General features: G+C 30.2%; 1 protein-coding gene across 7 annotated transcripts in view; it reads right to left on the bottom strand.

Moving 5' to 3' along the window:
• Positions 1-10,839: 10,839 nt before the first annotated feature.
• LOC141387347 (putative fatty acyl-CoA reductase CG5065) overlaps positions 10,840-26,554 on the bottom strand; it is a 197,436-nt gene continuing 181,721 nt past the window's right edge. For all 7 annotated transcript variants that reach the window (XM_073956913.1, XM_073956919.1, XM_073956915.1 and 4 more), the window contains 9 exons: positions 16,527-16,643; positions 16,357-16,461; positions 16,147-16,290; positions 15,948-16,082; positions 15,756-15,876; positions 15,377-15,676; positions 15,047-15,179; positions 11,102-11,359; positions 10,840-11,028 (listed from right to left, as the gene is read on the bottom strand). In XM_073956913.1, coding sequence (XP_073813014.1) covers positions 10,881-11,028; positions 11,102-11,359; positions 15,047-15,179; positions 15,377-15,676; positions 15,756-15,876; positions 15,948-16,082; positions 16,147-16,290; positions 16,357-16,461; positions 16,527-16,643 — 1,461 coding nt within the window. In that variant the 3' untranslated portion in view covers positions 10,840-10,880. The remainder of the gene's footprint in view (positions 11,029-11,101; positions 11,360-15,046; positions 15,180-15,376; positions 15,677-15,755; positions 15,877-15,947; positions 16,083-16,146; positions 16,291-16,356; positions 16,462-16,526; positions 16,644-26,554) is intronic.

Raw genomic sequence — 26,554 nt, 5'->3', positions numbered from 1 at the left:
CACCAAAGAAATGAAATGTCTATTTACATTTTATAGCATGAAAATATAAGTATCAATTTTGCTGAAAAAACATGAAAATATTTCCCAATTTTTTTGATGAAAAATTTTTCCTTCTTTTTTCGAGTTGACACATGGAAGTAATATAAAACTTTGTTATAGGTGAAAAGTGTCAAAGGATGAAAAATTCTACACAATATTTCACTACGCGTTTCAAAATAAACCATATATCTATGTATACTATTTCCTTAAAAATTTAGATTACAAATTTATTTATATTAGGATGAAATTATATGTTTTATTTTTGGACTGTTCATTTTACATAATTCCATACTGGATCAAAATCTAGCAAAATCCTTTACTTTTTGGGAATACTGTTAAAGAAAGAAATGTTCCAAATGAAATTTCATTATGAGTCTCTGAATAAGCCAAATCTGTAACCACAACATATAACATTCTTAGCAGCCCTTGTTTTTGGTGTAGGGTTTAGGTTTACAATTTTTAACCAGATTGTCGTTGTGATTAAAAAATATAAATATCTTATTGATGGTTTTTCGTTATAAATTCATACAGAAGATGTTGTATGTTCAATTTAAATAGCTTTAAAAACATTTGTGGTGAATATATATTTGAAAAATATAGAAAACCCAGATCGGACCTTCCAAAATTTCGTATTTTTAATACTTTTAACTTAAATTACGTATTTAGGATAAGCCATTGGTTGCTTATATTGTATGTGAAAATACATTAGAGGTCTACGGCCATGGTCCAGTGAAAATATAGGTGTCGTATAGGCTCTCACATGTACAATTTGGTGTGGTCCAAAAAACTACAATGATGGGACTAACTCCTACCTTGGTGGCATTTACGTAATTAACTATAGCAATTGACAATATTTTTCAAATACATATTCACCACAAATGTTTTTAAAGCTATTTAAATTGAACATACAACATCTTCTGTATGAATTTATAACGAAAAACCATCAATAAGATATTTATATTTTTTAATCACAACGACAATCTGGTTAAAAATTGTAAACCTAAACCCTACACCAAAAACAAGGGCTGCTAAGAATGTTATATGTTGTGGTTACAGATTTGGCTTATTCAGAGACTCATAATGAAATTTCATTTGGAACATTTCTTTCTTTAACAGTATTCCCAAAAAGTAAAGGATTTTGCTAGATTTTGATCCAGTATGGAATTATGTAAAATGAACAGTCCAAAAATAAAACATATAATTTCATCCTAATATAAATAAATTTGTAATCTAATTTTTTAAGGAAATAGTATACATAGATATATGGTTTATTTTGAAACTCGTAGTGAAATATTGTGTAGAATTTTTCATCCTTTGACACTTTTCACCTATAACAAAGTTTTATATTACTTCCATGTGTCAACTCGAAAAAAGAAGAAAAAATGTTTCATCAAAAAAATTGGGAAATATTTTCATGTTTTTTCAGCAAAATTGATACTGATATTTTCATGCTATAAAATGTAAATAGACATTTCATTTCTTTGGTAACCCATAGTGAAATTTGATGAAGAATATTTTTGTCTCTGACATCATCTCTCTAAAATTATGCTTTGTGGGACAATTTTGAATAAACTCAGATGAAGTCCGACTTTAACCCTAAAACGTGTTTTTCATTTTTAGAGATTCCTGGCGATTAGACAAGAGTTGCAGATTTGGTGTATTCTGAGACCTATAGTAAAATTTTATGGCGAACAATTTTGTAGAATATTTGGGTTTGATACGATCACATTTTTAAGGAGTTTTTGAAAGATTTTCAAAAAAAGGACAAGAAAGACCCCTTTGATGAACCGCATGAGGGTTACATTTTTTATCATAAATATGCTCCACACCCTTCTGAGTAAAGTTGCCAAAGACAATATATACCTAAAATGCAAGGATTCCAAGATATCTTAATTCGAATATTTCGAAGAAATTAAAAATGGGCGGAACTTGCCCCGCCTATTTTGGTTACTTTCCGACGTAAAATTTAAAAACGCCGATACACGTGTCTCTTATTTTTAGCTCTACTTTCATAATGTACTCGGTTTTTCCCATCATTTTGAAAAAAATTGAATTTTGTTGCACAGTGTTATCGATATTGGTATGAAACATGCCTACAGATAATTGTTTTAATACAGCCCAGTAGAAGAAGTATTGCGGGTTCTTAGATTGGAAGCTACTACAATATCGCTCTATCTATCTTTTAACGGAATAATCTGCCGGGTAAAAAACATCGATGTCTCGTTGGTATTAAACCTTGTTTAAAATAAAGCGATATTGTTCAGTTAGCGCGGTGGAAGAGCTTAGTACTGTCATTAACGAAGTTTCCTTCAAACATAAATTTTCTCTAAAAAAAAATCTCTGCTCTGTGCAAAGGTTGGACCATTGTCAGTCAGACCGTTCGATCATGGTAGAACAAACCAGGTAAAGTAAATACTACAACAAATACAACTCAACCACAACCACATACAAATTTGTTTTTGTTTGTAAACGTTAGTGTCAACGTACTTGTAAACAAAATAAGGAAATGTCTTCTATAAATTATTGGAATTTAAAATACTAATAATTTTTCACATTTGATTGAATATTTTGAAAAACATTAATGAAAACTCGTTAGATTTTCAATTTGAATGTTTCCATATCATTCCACTAAATGCATAATTTCTCGCAGAAAGTAGAACTATTGCAAAAATGGTTGGGGTCGCTGGTAACACTGTGCAACATTTTTAAGGTGATCTTGTGCAAACAATTTGAACTGAGGTTTTTTTGAAAGTACAGACCCAAACAACAAGAAACCCTAGTTGGGTTTTGTTGTGTCAGATCCAGCTCGGATTTTTTCGGGCCTATATCTCTGAAACCAATGCGTATCTTCTTCTGATCTCTGAAGCAAATTTGTAGATAAGGGCAAGAATAAAATATTTGGAGAAATAATGAACTCGAAAAACTACATTTATTGCCTCAAATTTCAAAATATATGCAAAAATTCCACAATTTTTATACATTTCGCACCGTATCTCCAAAACCGTTAATTTTTTTTTGAATATTTTCTTTTGGAAAATTATTCCCTGGAATGAAATACACAACTCTTCAGAACTTGTCATTGTTGTAAAATGCCTCTATGCCGTTGTTTTCAGTACATTTTTCAACGACGATTTAATAAAAATGTCAATAATGTAGTGAAATCCGAAATGCGAGAATAAACTGTTGGTGTGAACTGTGTTTGAAATACGTGTTGAAAAAGAGATGATGCAAAATACCGCTGAAACAACATGAAGTAAGCATTTTAGAGTTTCAGAATGTTCTAAAGAGTGGGTGAGAACTTTATTTGGAAGATTTTTGCAAAAGGTTACTTGGTTCAACTCCCAATAGTTTAGCCGATACTGACCATAATTTCAGCAATTATGTAAAATTTTCTATATTTTATAGATTTTGATGCCCTAGATGGAGTTTTTCTTATGTGGTTTTTTCAAAAGATAAGTTCTACTAGTTTAGGGCTACAATATTGCTAAAGACAGCAAGACCAAATTCCTATTCGTTTCTGAGATAAAGGCCTGGTAAATGCAAAAAAGTGTAGATTTAGCCCGGTTTAGATGAGGCCATAAAATCCGAACTGGATCTGACAGGACAAAACCCTACTAGGGTTTTTGTAGTCTAAATATGTACTATCAAAAAATGCATACTAGAAGTTATTTGCATTTTCAGTGTTGCATAGTGTAATTCATTGAAAAAAGAGAAGCTGTTTCAATCGTTTGCTTTTTAAAACAAAAAATCACATGTTTATTAGGGCTTTATTCTTTTCAAGTTTAACAAAATACCACACATATTAACAAATATTGTACCGGCTCTATAAGCGGTGTTTTAGTGTGCGGCATGTCGTTCGGACCTGGACTATGTTACATGTCAATGATATGAAGGAGTCTTTATGGGAAATAGTTTTTTTCTGATGAATAAATTTGTTCTTCAAAAAAATATATATCCCTAATATTATTATTATTATTATTTATTAATAGATTTTTCTTAACTTAACATATTTATTTACATATTAGTTTAAAACTATAATCTATATATAGGGCTAGCATAATGCTGTAAGCCATTATGAGATAATTATATTTAAAATTTAGTATGATCAGTTACAAAATGTATATGATTGTTTACATGAACATGTTTTTTTTTTCTAAAAATTGAATTCATTTATTATTAGAGATCTATAGCTAATGGAATCTTCTAAATATTTATATAAGGATATGTTATTAAAACCATTTAGTATCTTACAAACATCTATTAGATTGAGGGTATTTTGGCCAAAGTATTTAAATCTGAAACATCTATATATCGGACAGACACCAATAAAATGTAAAGTGTCTTCAGGAACATTCATGTTGCATACGGAACAATTTACAGTATCGCCATTTCTAAAACATCTGGCGTTTAGATTAAGTAAGCCACATCTTGCTTTAACTATTAAACTGACCGCTCTAGCTGAGAGTTTGGTTGTATGTATTGGTTGAAGGTTATAATTCAATAGACGGTACAAATCATGATGTTGTGAGTTTAATGCATTTGTACAGAAATCTTGGTGTTCTTTTGTAACAAGTAATTCTATAATTTCTTTGGAATATAAACAAATTGGTACACTGCTATCATCGGGAGAGTATTGCAGAACGGAGCAAATATTAGCCCAGTCTCGTGCCCAACTTATTTTCTGGATTATGATTGCCTCAGCTAAAATTCGTGGAAGTCTTTGCTGGTTAAGCTTTAACACTTTATTTATGTAATCGAAATGAAGCTTTAACGTGGAGGTAAATAATGAATTCCAACCAGTTTCGATATGAAGAACATAGGTCGGAGTATTGTCTGGGAGGAACAAAATCTTCTTGATGAAGAAACGAAATAGCTTTTCAACTTCATCATATCGCTTGCAACCCCAAACTTGAGCAGCATAAAACATTATAGACTTGGAGCAAGCATCAAATATCTTTAACTTATTAACATGTGATATTTGTTTATGTGAAATATACTTCGACCATGAAGAGTTAATGGCTATCTTTGAGGATGTAAGTTTACTTTGTATGTGTTTGTTGAATGATAAGTTAAAGGATAAGTCTACTCCAAGATATTTATAGTTATTAACTATTTCAATTGGCTCGTCACCAAATTGCCAGTAAAGATTGCTAGATATTCTTCCGCCTTTACGAAAAATCATAACTTTGGATTTAGAAAGGTTGACTTTTAAACTCCACAATTCGCAATAATTTTGTAATACATCTATCATTTCCTGGAGTTCTTGAGGTGTATTTGACAGTATAACGATGTCGTCTGCATACAATAAAATTTTTATGTTTGTATTTGCCACACTTATACCGTGCGGGAGAATATTTGGTAAATCATTTAAAAAAAGCGAAAACAATAATGGACTGAGGATACAGCCTTGCCTCACACCCGATTCCACTGAGAAAAAATCTGAAAAATTGTTTCCATCCCAAATCCTGCTGTTTGAGTTTGTGTATAAAGACTGTAAAATTCTGACGATTTTAGACGATAATCCTAGGCTTGACAGTTTATAAAATAAGCTGTTCCTTGGGATTAAGTCAAATGCCGAAGAGAAATCGACAAAGAAAACGTATGTACGATTGTTTTTGAGGTTATTGAGATTTACAATGCTAGTTAGATTGAAGATATTGTCAACCGTGGAGTACCCTTTTCGGAAACCGGCTTGGAATTCGTTTAATACATTGTTTCTGTTCACCCATTCAGACACCCTATTTAGTAGGATGCTACAGAAGATTTTGCATAGAGTATTTATGAGGGATAGTCCTCTATAGTTGGTAGCCACGTTAGGGTCTCCTTTTTTGAATAATGGAATCAGTACTGATCTCTTGAAAGATAATGGAATATCCTCGCGAAGGAAGATTCTATTGAATACTGTTAGTAAATAGTTACGAAAGTATGTGGGAGCGTATTTGTAGTATTCATATGGGATACCGTCTTCACCAGGAGATTTGTTCAATTGTAGTTTCCTCAAAACTGCATGGAGTTCGCATATCTCAATTGGGGAATCCAGAATAGGGTCAAGCCAGTAAGGCTGGCACCAAATTATTTTCTGTGCATCGTCTGTGCTTGACAACAATGCCCCAAAATGTGATTTAAAGTCATTGGCACTTAATGTACTTCCAGGAACGAAATGACGATTTTTCATAGAATTAGAGAGGTTCCACCAATCTTTGCTACAACTCACAGAATCCAACCGTTTTAAATTGTTATTGTATAATTCCAACTTTTTCTTTTTACAGATATTTTGAAATTTAGCTCTTGAGGTATAATATCTTGTTCTATTTGTAGTGCAATGACTCCTTCTATATTCTTTTAAGTTTTTACGCATTACTGTCCTTAGGCGGTAACAACTCCAGTCAAACCAGTTCTGTTTTGGCTCAAAAAACTTATTTTTTCGGGGTTTAACATTTGCTAGTTTTATCGCATCTGTCACCAATTTAACCATGCCATCCACTGATGTGTTATTTTGAAACGATTGTATATTCAAAATGTTTTCAAGATTCAGTTTGTATTGATCGTGGTATTTTGGTCTCCAATATAACCGTTCTAAAATATTCTGGGACTTTTCATAATTTATGTAAAGAGGAATCTTGATATCAAGGCATAAGGGCATATGGTCAGAGAAAGGTTCAGAACCTATCTGGAAGTTATTAATGTAGTTAAGAAAATTTAATGAACAAACACAGTAGTCAATAACTGAGCTACCCATAACTCCACAGAAGCTATAATCCCCATTCTCATCTCCCAATGCTCTGCCGTTAACAAAGATTCCACCTATATCTTCTACAATGTTTAATAGTTTTCTACCTTGTGCATTAATAATCTTGTCTTTAGATACTCTTCGTTCTTTAATAAGAGGTAGATCGCGTAAGATGTTTTTATCTAAAATCTGCTCTTCACCAATACGTGCATTGAAATCTCCAATGATGCAGTAATTTTCTGGACTAAGACTTTGTAAAAATACTTCAAACTTCTCAACATCATTTTTCCAGCTAGTGCAATTTAGGTATACCGGGATAAAATAAAACAAATTACCATAAAAATTGGCAGTCAATAAAATAAAGCCGTGAATTTTTACAAATTTCAATTGAAATTTGTCTTTTATATCCTTTTTATAACCAAACAAACAACCACCTTTTGCACGACCAGATCTATATATTTTACTAGCTTCAACCCATTGAATGCAGTAGTTATGAAAGAAAGATGAAAATTTGTTCTGTTTATCTTGCACAACATGAGTTTCAAATAGGAAAAAGATTTCAAATTTATTCAAATAAGAGATAAAATTGCCAAAGTTTAAGGAGTTTTGCAGATTAGCAACATTGTAAGATAGTAAATGGCATAACTCATACTGCTATTGCGACTTATTACTATTAGTTGGCTCATTTACAATAACTTCGTATGTTTGGGCACTATCAGATAGTACGTCTGTTATAAATTTGGCATCATGCTCGGATAAGGCCATAATTTTTCCATTTGACCAGGTGAACTTCTTATCATTAATATAAATACAGAACTCGCCAAGACGAAATTTCAATTCCTTTTTATGGGATACAGCTTTACCAATTTGCCTGAGGTGATAACGGGTGTTTTGTTCCTCGTAAGTGTAGTCTCTCTGGATGAATATTTTTTGCTCAACTAGTTTCCTTTTCGCAGCTAAAATTGTTTGCACTTGGCTGGCAGTGTCTAACGAGAATATGGCGGACTTCCCCGATGATAAAATTCTAGTACGAGATATGGTAATATCGGTACTAATCTCTCTCTTGCATATGTCCAAAAACTTATGTTTTGCCGACTGAGGATCAGAGCAGAACAGACCATTTACTACGATGTTTGTAGAACGTGATTTGCGGTCTACAGTCTCCAGGCGGTTAGATAATTTTTTAATATCATCTTTGAGTTTAACGTTTTCCTCCTTGAGTTGATCAATTTCTGTTCTGAGTGCATTTATATCATCTTTTTTAGCCACGTCTCTCAGCTTATCGTCTAATACCTCCGATAATTTACTCCAAGAAAACACATCTTGTTGAGAATTAGCCATGTTTTTCGAAGAAGAGTGTTTTTTTGGTGAACTTTGAATTTGTTCTGGCGAGGTTGATGTTAACGTTCTTTTATTGCTCATTTACGGGAAAAATTTATGCAGTGTGAACACTGTGTTAGCTTTGATTGTAGTAATCGAAATCGGTCTGCTTGTTATCGATTATGTTATATCCCTAATATACATCGAACATAGAAATAAATATATAAAATGTCGTATGGAATTTGACACTAACTTTTGGGCCATTATGTCAGGAAGCGTGGACTTGCTCAGGAAACATTATATCGCTATAACAATTTCGGTAACAATTTCATAATTATTGTCCAAAAGGCGAAAATTTTGAACTTTTGTGAGCTGTCCGCTATGGACCTTCTTGCAACTTGATATAATTTTTTAAGAAATTTTACGATGTGCAAAGTCTCGGCCAACTCGGATGTTAAATTGCCCCCGAAAAAATGTAGTGGCCGCGAGGACAACCTGAAGCTAAAAATTCAAACTATCCGATACACAATTAAAAAATATTTTAATTTTTTTAGTGGATCAATATAGTCCACTTTTGGACCGCATTTATGTGTGGAAGAAATATTACAATGTACGAAGTTTAAACCAAGTCGGTTACTAGCTTTCATCGTTATTGTCTCAGTTTGGACAAAATTTGTACTAAATAGACTCCAAATTGACTTAAAGGGATTTTCTCCAGACATACTTAGAGTTTAAAATCACATATTTTTGATCCTATCAAAGGAAACGTGGATATTCGCTAGCCCCGGTCCACACTAGCGTGAATTTCATTACAAAATTTCATCGAATTCTCCACTACAGCAATTTTATGATTTTACTCTACTATGGAACTCGATCTAGAAACGCATAGAAATTTTTATTGAAATTCACACTAGTGTTGACCGTGACCTAAAGAATTTGCTTATTTCCATAAAAGAAAATGAAATAAAACATCAAAAGTATTTATTTTTCAAATTTATTTATTTTTTTCACCTTTACTTTTATCATTATTACATTGTTGTTGTTTTTGTATTTCTGTAAAGAACTAATGTCTTTGTTTGTTGTTGTTCTTGTTTATTACGCATTGTTTTTGTTTTATTTAAATAATAGAATTAAATTAGTTTTAATTTTATAATTTTTGTAGGTTTACTAATTTTGTATTTGTTGTCATACTGTAATAAATCTAATGGATGTTCTGGTAATTGGTTTGTTGTTGTTCTTGTTGCGGTTGACTTTGACTGAATTTCTTGACTTTATGATTTTCAAATGTCAATTTGTTTTTTTATTATTAAATTAAATTTAGCGTATTTTGTTTTTTTCTCTTGGTTTTATAATAACGTTTGTAAAAATTTTGTTAAACTAAATTTTATTGTTTTTGTTTTTTCTTTTTCATTATTTTTAATTTTTATTATAAATTATTATTTCTTTATTTATAATACCAATTAAGTTAGTTATAATTAATTGTTGTTGTTTGTTTTGTTTTTATTAATTTTTATTTTCATTTCTTTGTAATTTTACTATATATTTTGTTTAAAGCAACAATAAGCATCATTATTATTTTCTTTTATATAATTTATTTTGTTAGTTTTTGTTAATAATAAAAACTGCACTAAAGTTGTTTTGCCATTTTTTCTGTAATTTTTTTGTTAGTTTTTTGAATATTTTTTTGTTTAATTTATATTCCTTACGTTTTTTGTATAATGACTACAACTACAATTTGTTGTTGTTTTTGTATTTCTGTGTTTAGATTGTAATTTTAGAAATAGTTTTTTTTGTTGTTTTAAGAAGAATTGCTTTGTTGTGATTTTATTTCCACATTTTATTTTTTAATAAATTTATTTATTTTTTTATAGATTTAAATAAACAATTAGCGAGAAAATAGTTGTAGTTTGTTTTGTTATGGGAAAAAGTATGTGTTTGAATAAATATTTAAAATAAAGTAGAATAGCGTAGACAAAAGTGAGGTTTTATAATTTTCTAAGGGTGGTTAAGGTGAGGTGTTTTTTTAACAATTTCAATATTTTTTAGGTTATAAAAAATTATTGAAAACTTCTGAACAGCTCGTAAATATTTAAAATCTTCTTAAATCATTATCCGCAATTTCCAGCTTCTCTTCTTAACCACCAAAATTTACAAACTTTGTAAAAAATTACAATTATTTTTTTGTTTAGTTGAAATCATTTGACTTTGATCCCACCACTGCTAAATTTTACAAAAATAACTTAATTTAGTTTTTATGCTAAGAAATAATATATACGTGAAAATAAAATATGTTTATATGTGTATTTATAATAAAACAAAAATGTATATTTAATAAAATTAAATTAAAAAATATTACAATGTATATTATTATATAAATATGTATATAGGTAAATATTTACTTTATATATATAAATACAAAATATTAACTCTTTCCATATATATTATGCTGTATATATAAAACAAAAAATTATAAATTAAAAAATAATTAATTAATTAAAAACAAAAAATTTAAAATATGTATGTATATTAATATGTATATAGAACTAAAAACAAAAAATAATAATTAATTAAATTTCTTCAATTATACACTAGATGCTTAATCATGTATCTATGTCGTTATGTATGCATGTGTGTGAGAGTGTAAATTTTTTTGTTTATTTGTAAATATAAAGTTTATTTACGCTCTCATCTTTTCCCAAACACAAAAAATAGTTTATAATTGAGTAGTGGTTTCTTGTTGTTGTTATTGGTTTTGTTCTTATTGTTGTTGTTGTCTAAATATTAAATTATATTACAAAAATGGCAATAGACGCACAAATTTCAAAATATTTTGTAAAAATGATGACCACACGGCATTCAAACGTTTTGAACGTGACATCAGGAAACGCCAAGTACAAATGACCAAAAAGACTTTTGTTAATAAATCGATAACGTATAATCTGTGAAGAGGAAGGAGGAAGGAAAATATTATTTTTAGAATTGTATTATATATTTAATTTTTTTTTTGCTTACCTCATCATCTTTTTCCGACTACCAGGTAATGATTGTGGTTTTTGTTTAAACAGGAATTCTCTAAAGCCCAACACATATCGTTCCATATATTTTTCCCAATTAATTGTGGTCACATCGAATACAAAAGTATCCCGATCTTTGGGACTGAGGGTCTGCAGCAATGCACACACATTATCATCCTTAAATTGCCATTCATGGGTAGCAAAATAATTCAAACATTCAACAGCTTTGGCGATTTTATTTTGGATTTTGACAAAGCTAAAAAATAAATTCATTACAAATATTAGTTTTTAAAAGCAAAAATGTAAATTGTGTTAATTTTTTTATTATTATTTATAATAAAATAATTAAAATATAATAGTAACATTAATAAACAATATTAAGAAAATTGTTGAAATAATAATAGTTATAAACATAAAAAATAAGAAAAAAAGAATAATAGTTATACCCTATACCACAATGTGGAAAAGGGTATAATAAGTTTGTTTTCCCAAAAATTCATGTAACGCCGCGAAATATTCGTCGTAGACCCCTCATGTGGTATACCAAACTTCATATCTCGACGAGATAAAGCGATTTAGCGATGTGTGTCCGTCCGTCCGTCCGTCCGTCTGTCCGTCCATTAAAAATTGTAATCAAGCTAGAGGCCGCAATTATGGACCGATTGTCACGAAATTTAGTATGGAGATCGGGTTTGGACCAGAATAGAACTGATTAGTTTTTGGCGATGATCGTGAAATGTTAAAGGGATGAAATGGACCAAAAACAAAATTTTTGCTCGATTTTGTAGCCGCTCTGTAGGTCGCAATAATAGTCCGATCGGCGTGCAAGTCAACGGTATGATCGGATAATATTTAGCGGGTTAAATTGATCAAAACTTTTGTGTATACATTTAAATAAAAGTTATCATTTATCAAAAGCTAGCCCGGAAAGCTAGTGCACAGGGATAGTGGTATAGGGTATCACATGGTCGGCCCCGTCCGACTATAGTCTGTTCTTACTTGTTAATATTTAAATTGGTAAATAACAATAATTTTGATAAAAATATTAAAAAAATTAAGAACACATTTAATTGTTCATAATTTTTATAATTATTATTATTTTATCAATGTTTTAATATTTATTTATTAGTTTTCCTTAATTTTTATTATTTTATTAATTTTCTTATTTTTTAATAGTTTTTTTATTATTTTAATATTTCTTATTATGTTTCTTAATTTTTATTATTTTTAAATTAGTATTTTTTCTAAATTTTTCATTATTTTTCATAACTATTTTCATTTTATATATTTTTAATGTATATTATTATTTTATTATTTTTTAAATTATTATTATTTTTTCAATTTCCTTAGCATTCTTTACTTTTTTCTTAGTGTCTGTTTTTATAATAATTATTAATTTATCAATTTTCATAATATTTTTTATTAATTTTTCTGCAGTTTTAAAATATTTTCTGTTTATTTTTTTAATTATTGTTTTTATATTTTTAATTATTATTTTCTTAATTTTATTATTGTTCTTTTTATTAATATTGCTTTTATTATATTAATGATTTTACTATTACTATTTTTTAATGTCATTAATATAAATTAATAATGAATCATAATTATTTTTTTTCATTTTACATTATTACTATAATTATTATTACTTTCTTAATATTTGTATTAATTTTAATATTATTTATTTTTTATATTTTTTAATTTTATTATTATTTTAATGTTTTTAAAATTTGTTATTTTTTATTAATTTTTATCACTTTTATAAATATTGTTATTTTATTAATTTCGTATTTTTTATTATTTTTTAGTATTTTAACGTTTTTACTTAATATTTTAATTATTTTCTTTTTTTTATAATATTTTTTTCTAAATATTTTATTATTTTTACAATTCTTTTTACTTAATATTTTTTTAATATATATTATTTTTTTAATTATTCATTGTTTTTATTTGTTATTATTTTATTATTTAAAAATAATGTTAAATTAAATATAAAAAAATATTAAGAAAATTTACAATTGATTATTATTATAATTATAAGGATAAAAATAAATTTAAAATAAAAATAATACTTTTTATTTTTTATAATAATATTATTAAATAAGTTTTCTTAGTATTCCATTATTTTTATGATAATTATTGACAAAATAATAATTTCTTAATATTTTTATAGTTATTATTATTTATATAAATTTTCTAAATATTTTTTTATTTTTTATAAATTTATCTTCATTTTAAGTTTTTTATAATTTTATATATTTTATTTTTCTTTCTTATGTTTTATTATTATAATAAATAATAATAATAATAAAAATAATAATAATAATAATAATAATAATAATAATAATAATAATAATAATAATAATAATAATAATAATAATAATAATAATAATAATAATAATAATAATATCATAATTTTTTATTATTTTAATAACTATTATTATTTTATAATTTTTCCTAATATGTTTATTACTTTTTCATAATTATTTTTATAATTTTATTAATTCTCTTAATATATTTTATTATTTTTATAATTATTAAGATTAATTTTCTTAATATATATCATAATTTTTATTATTTCTATATTTATTATATTACTTTATCACTTTTTTAAATATTTTTTATTATTTTTTTCTTAATTGTTTATTATTTTTTAGTTATTATTTTATTAAATTTCTTATCATTTTATTTATTTTATTAATATTTTTTATTTTTTACTTATTTATTATTATTATTATTATATAAGTTTTTTTTATCAATTTTCTCAATTTGTTATTTTTATAAATTGTATTTTTTGATTAATTCTCTTAATTTACTTTTTTTACTCTTTAATTTGTCAATTTTCTTAATTTATTTTTATTATTGCTTTATTTTTGTTTGTTCAAAATAGTCTGGCTCAATCCCATTGTTGTTGTTTTATTATTTTTAAATAACGAATTTATTAGTGGAGAAAAGTTGGCATTCTTCGCCAAGAGGGATTCAGCCAGACTATAAAAAAACACATAAACAAAATTTCAAGATCACCAATGTTATATTTTGCTTGATTTTTTATTATTATTTATTCTTTTTATAACTGTGTAAATTTATCATTTTTTTTAAATTTTTCATATTTTCTTAAGTTCTTTTTTAATTGTTTATTTTTATAAATTTTATTATTGGATTAATTTTACTAATATTTTTTATTCTTCTTTTTTGTTATTTTTATATTAATTATTATCTTATCAATTTTCGTAATATATTTTTTTATTTTTTTTTTTAATTTTTTATTATTTCTTATTATTTTTAGAGAAGTCTCCCCTGTCCCGTCTGGGATGTTTGTGGAACAATTATTATATATTATTATTGTTATTATTAATATTCTTTACTATTTTTTCTTAATTTCTTATTATTTTTTATTGTCTTAATTTATATTAATTTATCATTGTTTTTAATATTCTATATTTTTTCTTAAGTTTTTTATTATTTTATTTTTGTGTATATATATATATATATATATATATATATATATATATATATAATTAATTTATAATTTTTCTTAATATTCTTTAATATTTTTTTATTTTTTTTTATTCTTTAATTAATATTATTTTATACATTTTCTTAATATTTATTATTATTATTCTTTTTATTAATTTTATTATTATTTTATTACTTTTTATTAATTTTACTTCTATTATTTATGTTACTGTTATTACTTTGTATTATTATTATAATTGTTGTTATTTTAATATTCGTTAATTACAGTGTTTTATTTTAATTTTTTAAGTTTATTTATTATTATTTTTGAAATGTTATTATTATTGTTTATTAATTATTTTTATATTTTTTATTAATTATATTATATTTTTTCTTATTTTTATAATATATTTTATTTAATTTATTATTATAATTTTTTAATTTATTAATTTATTTATTTAATTTTCTCTGAATTTTTTATTATACTTACATGGGCTTTTTACCAACTAATCGCGCCATAACATCTAGTATATAGGCTGGTATATAATGTACAACAAAAGCATTGACAGAATTTATTGTGGGACTATTACGCAGTGAACCACCAGGATACCAAGCACAACCCTCTGTAAAAGAAAAGGAAATTATACAAATAATTACATATTTATAAAACAAAAAAAATATTTTTTTTTATTTCATTAAAGTAATCCTCACGATGATTGACTGATTCAAATTTCAAGAAAAGCTTTTAGAAGAGATTAACGCTCATCTTGAAGCTTTTTAACTCGTCTTATTTAATTTTTTTATTTTTTCCCCAACTTACCCAATGGATGTTTGCGCACATGATCAACGGCATAGTTAACAAATTTACCCCACGTTATGGGATGTCTTTGGCCGGTACAACAATTATAAATTAATAAATTATCCGTTTTGTGTGATGCTGTGCGCCATGCAGCCGTTATCATCAAATTAATCACAATATCAACAGGTACCACATCGGCAATGCAATTCTCCTCACAGACAATGGTGCGGAATATACCCTTGGCCATGGCCGATAGTAGGCCGGTGGGACCATTTAAATTATCAATCCAACCGGCAAAAGGTTCATTTAAGCTGGCAGTCACTGTAGGGGGGAGAAAGGACAAAACGCAATTAAATTAAATTTAATACAAAATTAGAATGGTGGTTATTATAATAAATACCTATAGATGGCCTCACAATGGCAACTGGAAGATTACCGGCCTCTTTTAATAGCATATGTTCAGCTAAGGCTTTTGTAAATGTATAAGTATTTGGACGATCACCAATCAATGAGGGGGTAAGCTGGAAGTGTAAGTTTTGAATTTAAGTTTTATAAAGAAGAAGATGAGTGGATGATGAGATTCCCTACTTACCTTATCGAGTGTATCTTCCGGAAGCCAATTCACTAGTGAAATAATATCATCAGGATTATAGGGTGGTGCATATATAACTTCAGATACTTCGGTTCTATCGCAATTGCAATAGGCAGTGGATACATGAATTAGTGCCTAATATTAAAAGAGAGAGAAATTGTGAGTCAGAGTTCCTAGGAAATTAATTATAATTACTCACATCTAAGGACATCATACGATGGCATAGCTCTACCAAACGTTTTGTCCCTAACATATTGATTGTAACTGATAATTTGAGCTTTTCATCGAATTTAACAGTGGCAGCTGAATGGAATACAATCGAAACATTGCGACACAATAAAGCCTATGAAAGAAGTATTAGCTTTGTTTCTATTCCAAAATTATGTTAAGTAATTTTAAGTAATTTTACCTGATCACTTTCGGATATACCCAATTCTTCAGATGTTATATCGCCTGATATAGGAATTACTTTACTCAAATCCTTTGGTTTTTCTCTTCTTAGTTTTTCAAAAAGCTGTAAAGAAAAAAAGTTTAATTATTGTGTATTCAAGTTTTTATAAGTTTTTGTTGTAGTCTTACCGGTGCCTCCAGCAGTTCATTGAGACGCTGTGATACCTCATGTCCTCGTTTGGGTCGTATCAGTAAGTATATATTTTTTATATCTGGACAAGAGCGTAAGAGTTTTTCAACCAAAACCTGAAAAAATAAAAAAAGGGAAAATTTGTAAGTAAATTGTTAAAGAATACTCAATTTGAGATATAAGAAAGTGATTGTTTTATTAACGATCTATGACATTATTAAGAAACGATTTTGAAGCATATAACGAGGACGATAGCGCTACTATTGATATTTTCGATTGAATTAAATCTTGATGGTAGTCTTGGCTTGTGAATTTTTTTCCAATACGATAAGACGCCACCTATTTAGCAAAATCCATTAGCCAAGACTTTCACCAATTCAGGGCTATTATGGCACGTAGTTCTACCTAATGGATCCCTCAAAAAAACATCTATAGCGAAGCCGATGAAAACAACATCTATTGTGCAAAATAAATTTGCCATTATTTTTACCACATAAGTAGTAGATTTTCATTGGTATCAATACGTCACCAGTTGAGGGGAGGGTCGTCATTTAAATGTTATCGATAAACGGTTGCATGCGAGATTGTAAGATATTGTATACAAGATACAGGCAGTCATAATATAAGAAAGTCTTCAAAGATAAGAAGGGAAAAATGTTGAGATATCTGCAATGTTACCAGAAAAATTCCTCCAGTCAGACTTTAGCTCCCACCGAGAGAGATCTGTGATGGCGTGGAGAGTTGCCGTACCAGAATCTGGACCTCTGGTTGTCTTTCGTGACCGAGCTACTTCCAGTTTCAGAATCATGTGTTACCAATCCCTGGGTTAACCCTTCTTAGACTGGGGTCCTTCCGCGAGATAGTTAAGGTCGTTTTTCTCTTCTCGAGAATAACCTTATACAGTTTTGGATAGTACTAACACAAGCAAAAAGAATACGGCAAACAAACGCCTTTTTATACCCTGAGCCTTTAAGCTAACGATAGATGACAAATTCTCTTTGATAGGTCAAAAATGTGCCTCATCGAAGTAATGGTATTGAACCTCAAGTATATCAAGTATCAGTTCCATGAAATTTTAAGTCAATTTAGCCTGTCCTCCTGTTTGTCTGGCTGGTTGGTGAGCTCGATAACTCTCGATTTGGTCTAAATTTTGCAGTTCGTAATATTTCGTCCAAACAAAGATCAAGTTGAAAGATGGGCCACCTCGGTTCACTCCTTCGGTTACTTTCTCACAATAGTTTAAAATGTTTCTATATTTCGCGCACGATAACTCTCGAAGGTAGTAACCCATTTGGTCCGAACTTTGCGCAACGTATTATTTCTTCTAGAAATAAATTTGTTTCGACTATGGATTATATCATATAACAATTTTTACAAAAATTCAGTTCAAGGGCATGTCTCAGATCGTTTTGAACTTTTTGTAGCATATTCTCCTCGCGGCCTCTATTATGTCGGTATAATATTTTTCAGGCCATTGCCTCAGAAAAATTACCCGAAAGCCCTAACAACCATACCGGCACCAACTAAAATGGCTGATAAATGCGACAACTTACGAACCACATACTAAAATTTCTTCCATACGTACATCAAGTTTCAAAAAGATATATATTGGACAACACCACCATCGGGGATATCGCTCACAAAAGTTCAACATGTTCAATAAAGTGCAGTGTTCGAACATACATTTAAACTTTGCCGAAACATGGCAAATACCGAAATTTGTTCCAAATGTACATGAAGTTCCTAGAAGGTCTATGTCGGAACATCTTCTAGTGCTGCCAGCTTGCAAATATTTTGTTCGAATGTTTTTATTTTTATACCCTCCACCATAATATAGAGGGTATAATTAAATTTGTCATCCGTTTGTAACACATCGAAATATTCAACGGAGACCCTATAAAGTATATACATTCTTGATCAGGGTAAATTTCGAAGTCCATATATGTCCATGTCCGTCCGTCCATCTGTTGAATGCAAGATACAGCTCGCAATTTTTAAGATAGAGCTTTATAATTTACTATAGAAGTTTCTGTTGCTCCTAGGATGTTTGGTATTGCAAATGGGCTATATCGGTCCACGTTTTGATGTATATAACACCGAAATGGCTAAAATTTGGCTTAGTCTTCGCTGGGGGTATAAAACTTTTCCCCAGAATTTTGTCGGTATAGACCCACAGCTTCATATAGCTCCCTTAGAACTGTACCTCCCGATTTGCGATATTTTGAAGGTTGTGGCCTCAATATTCCTCCGAAATGGCAGAAATTTGGTTTTTAGTCTTCATTTAGGGAATAAAACTTGTCATATGAATTTTGTCGGTATAGGCCGGTATTTTGTCGGTATATAGCCCCCAATAAAACAGTACCTCCCGATTTGCGGTATTTTGAAGGTTGTGGCCTCAATATTCCTCCAAAATGGCTGACATTTGGTATGTAGTCTTCATTTGGGGTATACAATTTTCCGTATGAAAATTGTCGGTATAGGTCCACGCCTTAATATAGTCCCCATAGAACGGTACCTCCCGATTTTCGGTATTTTCAAGGTTATGGCCACAATAATCCATAGAAATGGCTGAAATTTGGTATTTAGTCTTCTTCATAAGCGAAAGGAAACAAATTGTCCAGTTTTATTTCAATACAACTCGTGGTGGAGGGTATAACAAGTTCAACCAGGCCGAACTTAGCGCCATTCTTACTTGCTATATATTTAAAGAGATCGGTTTTCACCAAAAATGTTAAATCATTTATTCACCGGGATAAAATCATGATATTGGTAGCGCTTTTGCTATGCTTTAATATTTTTTTATTTATTTTGTTTACAGTCTGTCCTCAAGGATAATAAGCAAATGATATGGTTATATTACAAATGACAGAAATTATATACATCCAGTGACATATGTACATAATCAAAAGGGAGACATACATAATCAAAAGAGATCACAATTATGGAGTGTGTTTTCTTAATAGAATTCTTGTCGGTGTTTGTAAATTCCCAGCACAGAATATACTTCACTGATCGGTTTGTGTCTACGTTATTTTGTAGTGGCGCAATCGGACAGAAACTACTATACCATTTTGAATGTCACTTTTTTGGTTTGTGCCTACACTAAATAGTGGTAACACAAAGCAACCCTTAATTTAGAAACCGCATTCTCTATCTACCAGAATTATCGAATTGTTCGGCTTACCGTGTAGTAACAAAAACATATAATTTTGTAAACATATAAACACATATAACTTAACATCTATGTTATGCCAAACTATGAAAATTTTCATTAGAAAATTCTTTGTTATTCGGTTTTAAATTTTTATTGACTTCCACACACATATATGAAATCATATGAACATTTTGATATTTTCATTGCTTTGCAATGATTTGAGAGTTACAAATTTAAACACAAAGAATAATTTTAGATTACAGAACCTTGTGTACAGAGTTTCACTCCCTTCACACCTCTTACCTATAAACTCATTTTCATGTTAATGAAATTTTTCATAGTCTGGTATAAGACTAAGGTAAACGAATTCATATTGAACAAATATCACGGGTTGCAACCATTTTAATACTGGAAGCAGCTTTCCTGGCTACCAAATTTACTTCTTAATTTTACTCCTCCAGCGTAATTTAGGTGATGTGTATTGTTGTAGTCTAAAACTTCTCTATAATTGTATACTTATTCATAGTTTTTTTAAGGATATAAATTCTGAAGCCCTTGTACACATATTGATTTTCAGTGTACATGGGAGGTGAGCCTCTTACGACTTGAGATATAACATCAGAATTCAAATTCAAAGAATGCAAATAAAAGGAGTCATACGATTTTTTTTAATAATTTATTGCATTTTTTTTTCTGCAAGTATTGCGATTCCCTAACTATTTTTTGCGTTACCGACAAAAATCGGTAAAATTAAAATGCTTATAATTTTGTCAATTAACGATATTTTTCAGTAAGTTAGCAAGCAAAAAAAGTAACCTTTAAGTTCTGCCTATAGAAAGGGTGCTGTCAAATTTAATTGGAAAAATGATGATGTTTTGTTTCGCAATAGTGTGGCTGAAGAGTCTTCCAAGTGGTCGTTGCATTTACAGGGTTACAAGCCTTGAGAATTTTCAATTTTCGAAGAAAATAATCTTCCGTGATGAGGCAAATTTTCACCTCAGTGAATTCTTCAGTAAACTGAATTGTCGCATTTGTTCGAATAACCACAAAGGGTACAAAGAGTGACTATTTGGTGCGATTTATGGGCAGCCGTCACTTCGGATCGTATTTTTACCAAAATGAGGCCTGTATGGCAGTTACTGTAAATGGTGTTCGTTATCGTGAAATTATAATTAGTTTTTTATAGTCCGAATTGGTAGATGTGGATGTGCATGATATGTGATTTCAACAGGACAAATTTATCACACAACCAGCAAAACAATGACTCTTTTGTGCGAAATAAATCAATGGTCGTGATATCCACGTGGTTGTGACATCTATTGGCACGTCAAGATCATGTGATAATCATTAGTAATTTATTCAAAATCATAGCTTTTAAGACATAAACAACCGTGTGTATATGAATTTTAATTTGTTCAACTATTTTGTTTTGATTTTTTGTACATACTTACATATGTATGTAGGTTTGTTAAATGAAACAGTATTGTCAGACAAATCTTGTCCCAATTTCAAGTTACAATGAAATGTGCTTGGCAAATAAAAAAAGAACTAGTTTTCTATTAAAAAAACTTACAGCACTTTCACAATTATTGCCATAAAAAATTCTGCTTTCTTGTTGGCCAAAATTTAAATATTCATTATTACAAAAAAAAAAAAAAACATTTTGTTTTATGTTGCAAACTTTTATTTGCATAAATTATAAATAAAACAAATAATAAACAAACCTTCTTTTAATATTTAAACCGGTTTTATAATGAAAAAGTTTAAGTTGACAACACAAAAGCCTATTTTAGGTTTAATTCACAATAACTTCTAAAAATGTTTTACGACACCATTTAGGCCGTTACACTTTCATCAGAAGAATCTATATTCAGTAGACATTGAATTAGTCTCTTTTTGACATGTATGACAACATCTAAATTAGGTTGTCCCAAAAAAGCAAACGAATATTAAAATGCAAACTCCAAAAAACGTATATTTAAGGCTTTTAAATCAAACCGAAAAAATTGAAAAGATAAGAAGGTTTGTTTTTTTTTGGGACAGTCTAATCAACACAAGTCCATCAAATCTATTTTTGTTATACCTTCATTAATCACACGGGACTTCCCCCATACCCAAACCCCAAAAACATAAAGACAAAAAAGTCCACAATTAATCGAAAACTATTAATTGTTGTTACAGTAGTTGTTGTTCTATTTAATTGTTATTTAAATAACACAACAAAAAACCATTAATCGTTGATTCCATTTTACACTTTAACAATGTGGAAAACGCCAACACAACATCACTGACTGTGTAAACACTTATACACCCCGTCAATAATATATTCTTAAAGTAGTTGAAAGGGGTGGTCGGTTGGTTGGTCAGGTAACCTCCACCATCGACGACGCCATAATAATGGATTTCTGTCAATTACACCAATAAAACCTAATAGGCTTTGAATGAGAATAGACATTTTGTTACCGATATAGGTTGTTTATTATTAAACGTGGACATTTAATGAAAGACGTTCTAGACACACCACTAACACCCCTTCTACCGGGAAAAAAGGACAGGGTGCTGAGTATGGACAATTGATTAAACTATAGATTAATCATGAATATAAATAATTAAAAGAATATAACTGCGATATACGACTCAGAGGTCTTTACATAAAATAATACTAATAATTCTATTGGCAAATTAGAGGGTCTACTTTATAAAAGAAACAAGTAAAAACGGCTTTAAGTTCGGCCGGGCCGAACTTGTTATACCCTCCACCACGAGTGGTATTTAAGTAAAATGGAACAATTAGTTTCCTTTCGTTAATGAAGAAGTCTTAATACCAAATTTCAGCAATTTCGGTAAAACAATGTCGATAACCTTCAAAAGACCGAAATTCGGGAGGTACCGTTCTATGGGGGCTATATCAAAACGTCGCTTTATACCGACATGTTTCTGGCGTAAAGTTTTTAGACTCAAAGAAGACCAAATATTAAATTTCCGATATTTCAGCAAGATAAAAAATACCGTAAATAAAGAGGTACGCTTCTATGGGGGATATAGGAATACGTGGACCTTTACTGATAATGCTTTTCTGGAACATTTTATAACCCCATGAAAGACTAAATAAACAATTTCAGTCATTTCCGTGGGATATTGACGTCACATCTTTCACAATTACGAAAATCGAGATGTACCGTTCTATGGGGGCTATATCGAAACATGGACCTATAACAACGAAATTCAGTCGGGAAGGAAACCTTAGCCATTTAGGTGGGTTGTTGTGACCACAACCTTCAAAATAGCGAAAAATCGGGAGGTACCGTTCTATAGGTTCTATACGAAGGCGTAGACCTATACCGACAAATTTCATATGGAACTAAATAGCAAATTTCAGAAATTTCGGAGGAATATTGAGGCCACAACCTTCAAAATACCGAAAATCGAGAGGTAGCGTTCTATGGGGGCTATATGAAGGCTTGGACCCATACACACAAAATTCTGGGGGAAAATTTTATACCCCAACGACGACTAAGTACCAAATTTCAGCCATTTTTGTGTGATAATGAGGCTAAAACCATCCGAAAATCGGATGCAAGCGTTCTTTGGGGCTATATCAAAACGTGGAACGACATAGCCCATTTGCAATACCAAACCTCCTAGGAGTAATAGAAACTTCTATACCAACTTACAAAGCTCTATCTTAAAAATTGCGAGCTGTATCTTGATTTCAACAGGCGGACAGACGAACATGGTTATATCGACTTAGAATTTTACCCTGATGAAGAAGATATATACTTTATGGGGTCTCCGATGAATATTTCGATGTGTTACAAACGGAATGGCAAATTTAACTATACCCTCTATATTATGGTGGAGAGTATAAAAATTTTTTCTAGGAGGAACAGTATTCCATAAAAAGACCACAAGGTCTTCTTATAGAAGCAAAAAGGGTATCTTTGAGAATACCACAACGCCTTCCTATAGAAGATGTCAACGTCTTTTTATAGAAGACCGCTAGGTCTTCTTATAGGAGACGACAAGGTCTTCTTATAGGAGACGACAAGGTCTTCTTGTAGAGGGCCACTAGGTCCGATTGTAGAAGACCACCAGGTATTGTTAGAGAAGACCACCAGGTCCTCTTAGAGAAGACAACCAGGTCTTCTTAGGGAAGACCACCAGGTCTTCTTAGAGAAGACCACTAGGTCTTCGTAGAAAAGCCCACCAGGTCTTCTTAGAGAATACCTCTAGGTCATCTTAGAGAATACCTCTAGGTTTTCTTAGAAAATACCTCTAGGTCTTCTTAGAGAAGACCATTAGGTCTCTTCTAGAAGTCAACAAAGTCTTCTTGTAGCAGAGCACAAAGTCTCCTTAAGGTCTCTTTCTTATAGAAGACCACAAGGTCTTCTTGTAGAGGACAACTAGGCCTTCTTGTAGAGACCACAAGGTGTTCTTATATAAGACCACAAGGTGTTCTCATAGAACACCAACAGGTCTTTTTAGAGAAGACCATCAGTTCTTCTAAGAGAAGACCACTAGGTCTTCTTAGAGAAGACCATCAGGTCTTATTAGAGAAGATCATCAGCTCTTCTTAGAGAATACCATCAGGTCTTCTTTTAGAAGAGAACAAGGTCTTCTTATAAAAGTCCATAATATCTTCTTATAGAAGACCACAAAGACAAAGACAACAAGACTTCTTTTAGCAGAACATAATTCTTCTTGAAGAAGACCACAAGGTCGTCTCATAGTGGACCACAAAGTCATCCTATCGAAGACCAAATGGTCTTCCTATAAAAGACCACAAGGTCTTCCTATAGAAGACCACAAAGTCATCCTATACGAGACCACAAGGTCTTCCTATAGAAGACCACAAAGTCATCCTATAGAAAACCACAAGGCCTTCCTATAGAAGACCACAAGTTCTTCTTATAGGAGACCTCAAGTTCGTCATATAGAAGAAAACAAATTCTTCTTTTAGAAGACCGCAGCGTCTTCTCATAGAAGATCTCCACGTTTTGTCATAGAAGACCCCAATGACTTTTTAATGATGACCACAGGGTCTTTTTATAGATGACCTTCATACCGATGATTTTCTGGGCATTCTTACAGAAGATCTCAGCGTCTTTATACCTAAGACTACAGCTTTTTTTAAAATACCACAAGGTTGTCTTATAGAAACCCACAATGTCTTCATATAGAAAACCAAAATTTTTATACCCTCAGCCATTAGGCTAAGGAGGGTATATACTAGGGTTATGACTTTTTGACATTTTTCCTCAAAAATGAGTTCCTGTAGCAGGGATGAATGAACTTTTGCCTATTAATCACTATGCTATCGTTTATTCCATTGAAATATAAAAAAGTTCACGCACAAATCGATTTAAAAAAAATAATTTTTTGAAAAAATATATGAAATGAAAAAAAATTTTTTTCAAAAAATTATTTTTTGTTGCACGAATGAATAAATATAAGCCTACTAATAACTATAATAACGTTTATTTCATTCAAATAATAAAAAAGTCGCGAAAACAGTCATTTTGAAAAAATTTTAAATTTTTTGTTAAAAAATTATATTTTTGAATAAAAGCGTTTACGAAATTTTTACGATTCTCAGAATTGAAGAAAAATAGTGAGAAATAAATTTTATGTCATTTTAATTATCTCATGTGGCTCTAAAGTTTATTTTCAATTATATATCTGTTTTCAGTGACTTCAAAAAATTGTCCATAATTTTGATAAATTCAAATTTTAAAATCATTTTGTGCGTGAGGTTTTTTCACCGAATCTCCTTATAATTAAGATTTTATGTAATCTTATGGCTAAACTCATCACGCTATGATACAGGAATATGAGGTTGTAAAAAAGTCATAACCCTAGTATATACACTTTGATACGATGAAAATGTGCCTCATCGAAGTAATGGTTTTAGACCCCAAGTATGTTTGGACGAAATGTGTTTCAGACAATTTTGAGTCGATCTAGCCATGTCCGTCCGTCTGTCTGTCTGTCTGTCCTGCTGGCTGGAGCGCATGATAACTCTCGAACGGATGAACCGATTCGGTTAAAATTTTGGCTTTCGTAATATTTTGGCCAAACTTAGTTTAAGTTCGAAGATGGGCTATATCGGTCCACTCCTTCCGGTACCTCCCCCACAAAAGTTCGAAAATGTTCGGAAAGTTTGTGCGCACGATAACTCTTGAAGGGATTGACCGATTTGGTCCATACTTTGTATAACGTAAACTTTCTACCAGAGTAATATGAGGTTCCAATATGGTCTCAATAGGTCGACTCCTTCGGGTACCTCCCACACAAAATTTCGGAAAAGTTTAGTTTAGGGCCATCTCTCGAATCGCTTTGATTTTTGTTTTAGCAACTTGTATTCACTGCCCTCGTTATGATGGTACAAGTTTAATCAGGGGCAAGTCTATACTTCCTGAGAATATATCATGAAAGTTGCAAAAAACCCCTATGAAACCGTGTGAGGTGTTTGGAGCGCAAGATAACTCTCGAACGGATCTGCCGATTCGTTCCAAAATATGGCCTTAGTAATATTTTGTCCAAACATAGTTTAAGTTTGAAGATAGGCCATATCGGTCTACTCCTTCAGGTACCTCCCCCACAAAAGTTCAAAAATATTCGGAAAAATTGTTCGTACGGTAACTCATGAAGGGAGTGGCCGAATTGGTCCATACTTTACACATCCTAATATATCTACCAGATATAGAACAGGTTCAAATATGGACTATATTTGTCCACTCCATCCGGTACCTCCCACACAAAATTTCGGATAAGTTCACTTTATGACCTAATATCGAATCACTTTGATTTTTGTTAAAGCAACTTGCATTCACTGCCTCAATTACGATGGTAAAAGTTTTTTGGGGGCAAGTC

The sequence above is a fragment of the Musca autumnalis genome, unplaced genomic scaffold (assembly GCF_047663935.1).
Source record: "Musca autumnalis isolate F117 unplaced genomic scaffold, ASM4766393v1 scaffold_5, whole genome shotgun sequence".
NCBI classification, from domain to species: Eukaryota; Metazoa; Arthropoda; class Insecta; order Diptera; family Muscidae; genus Musca; species Musca autumnalis.
Note: the sequence above shows the minus strand (reverse complement) of the source record. Positions and strands in the feature narration are given on the sequence as shown.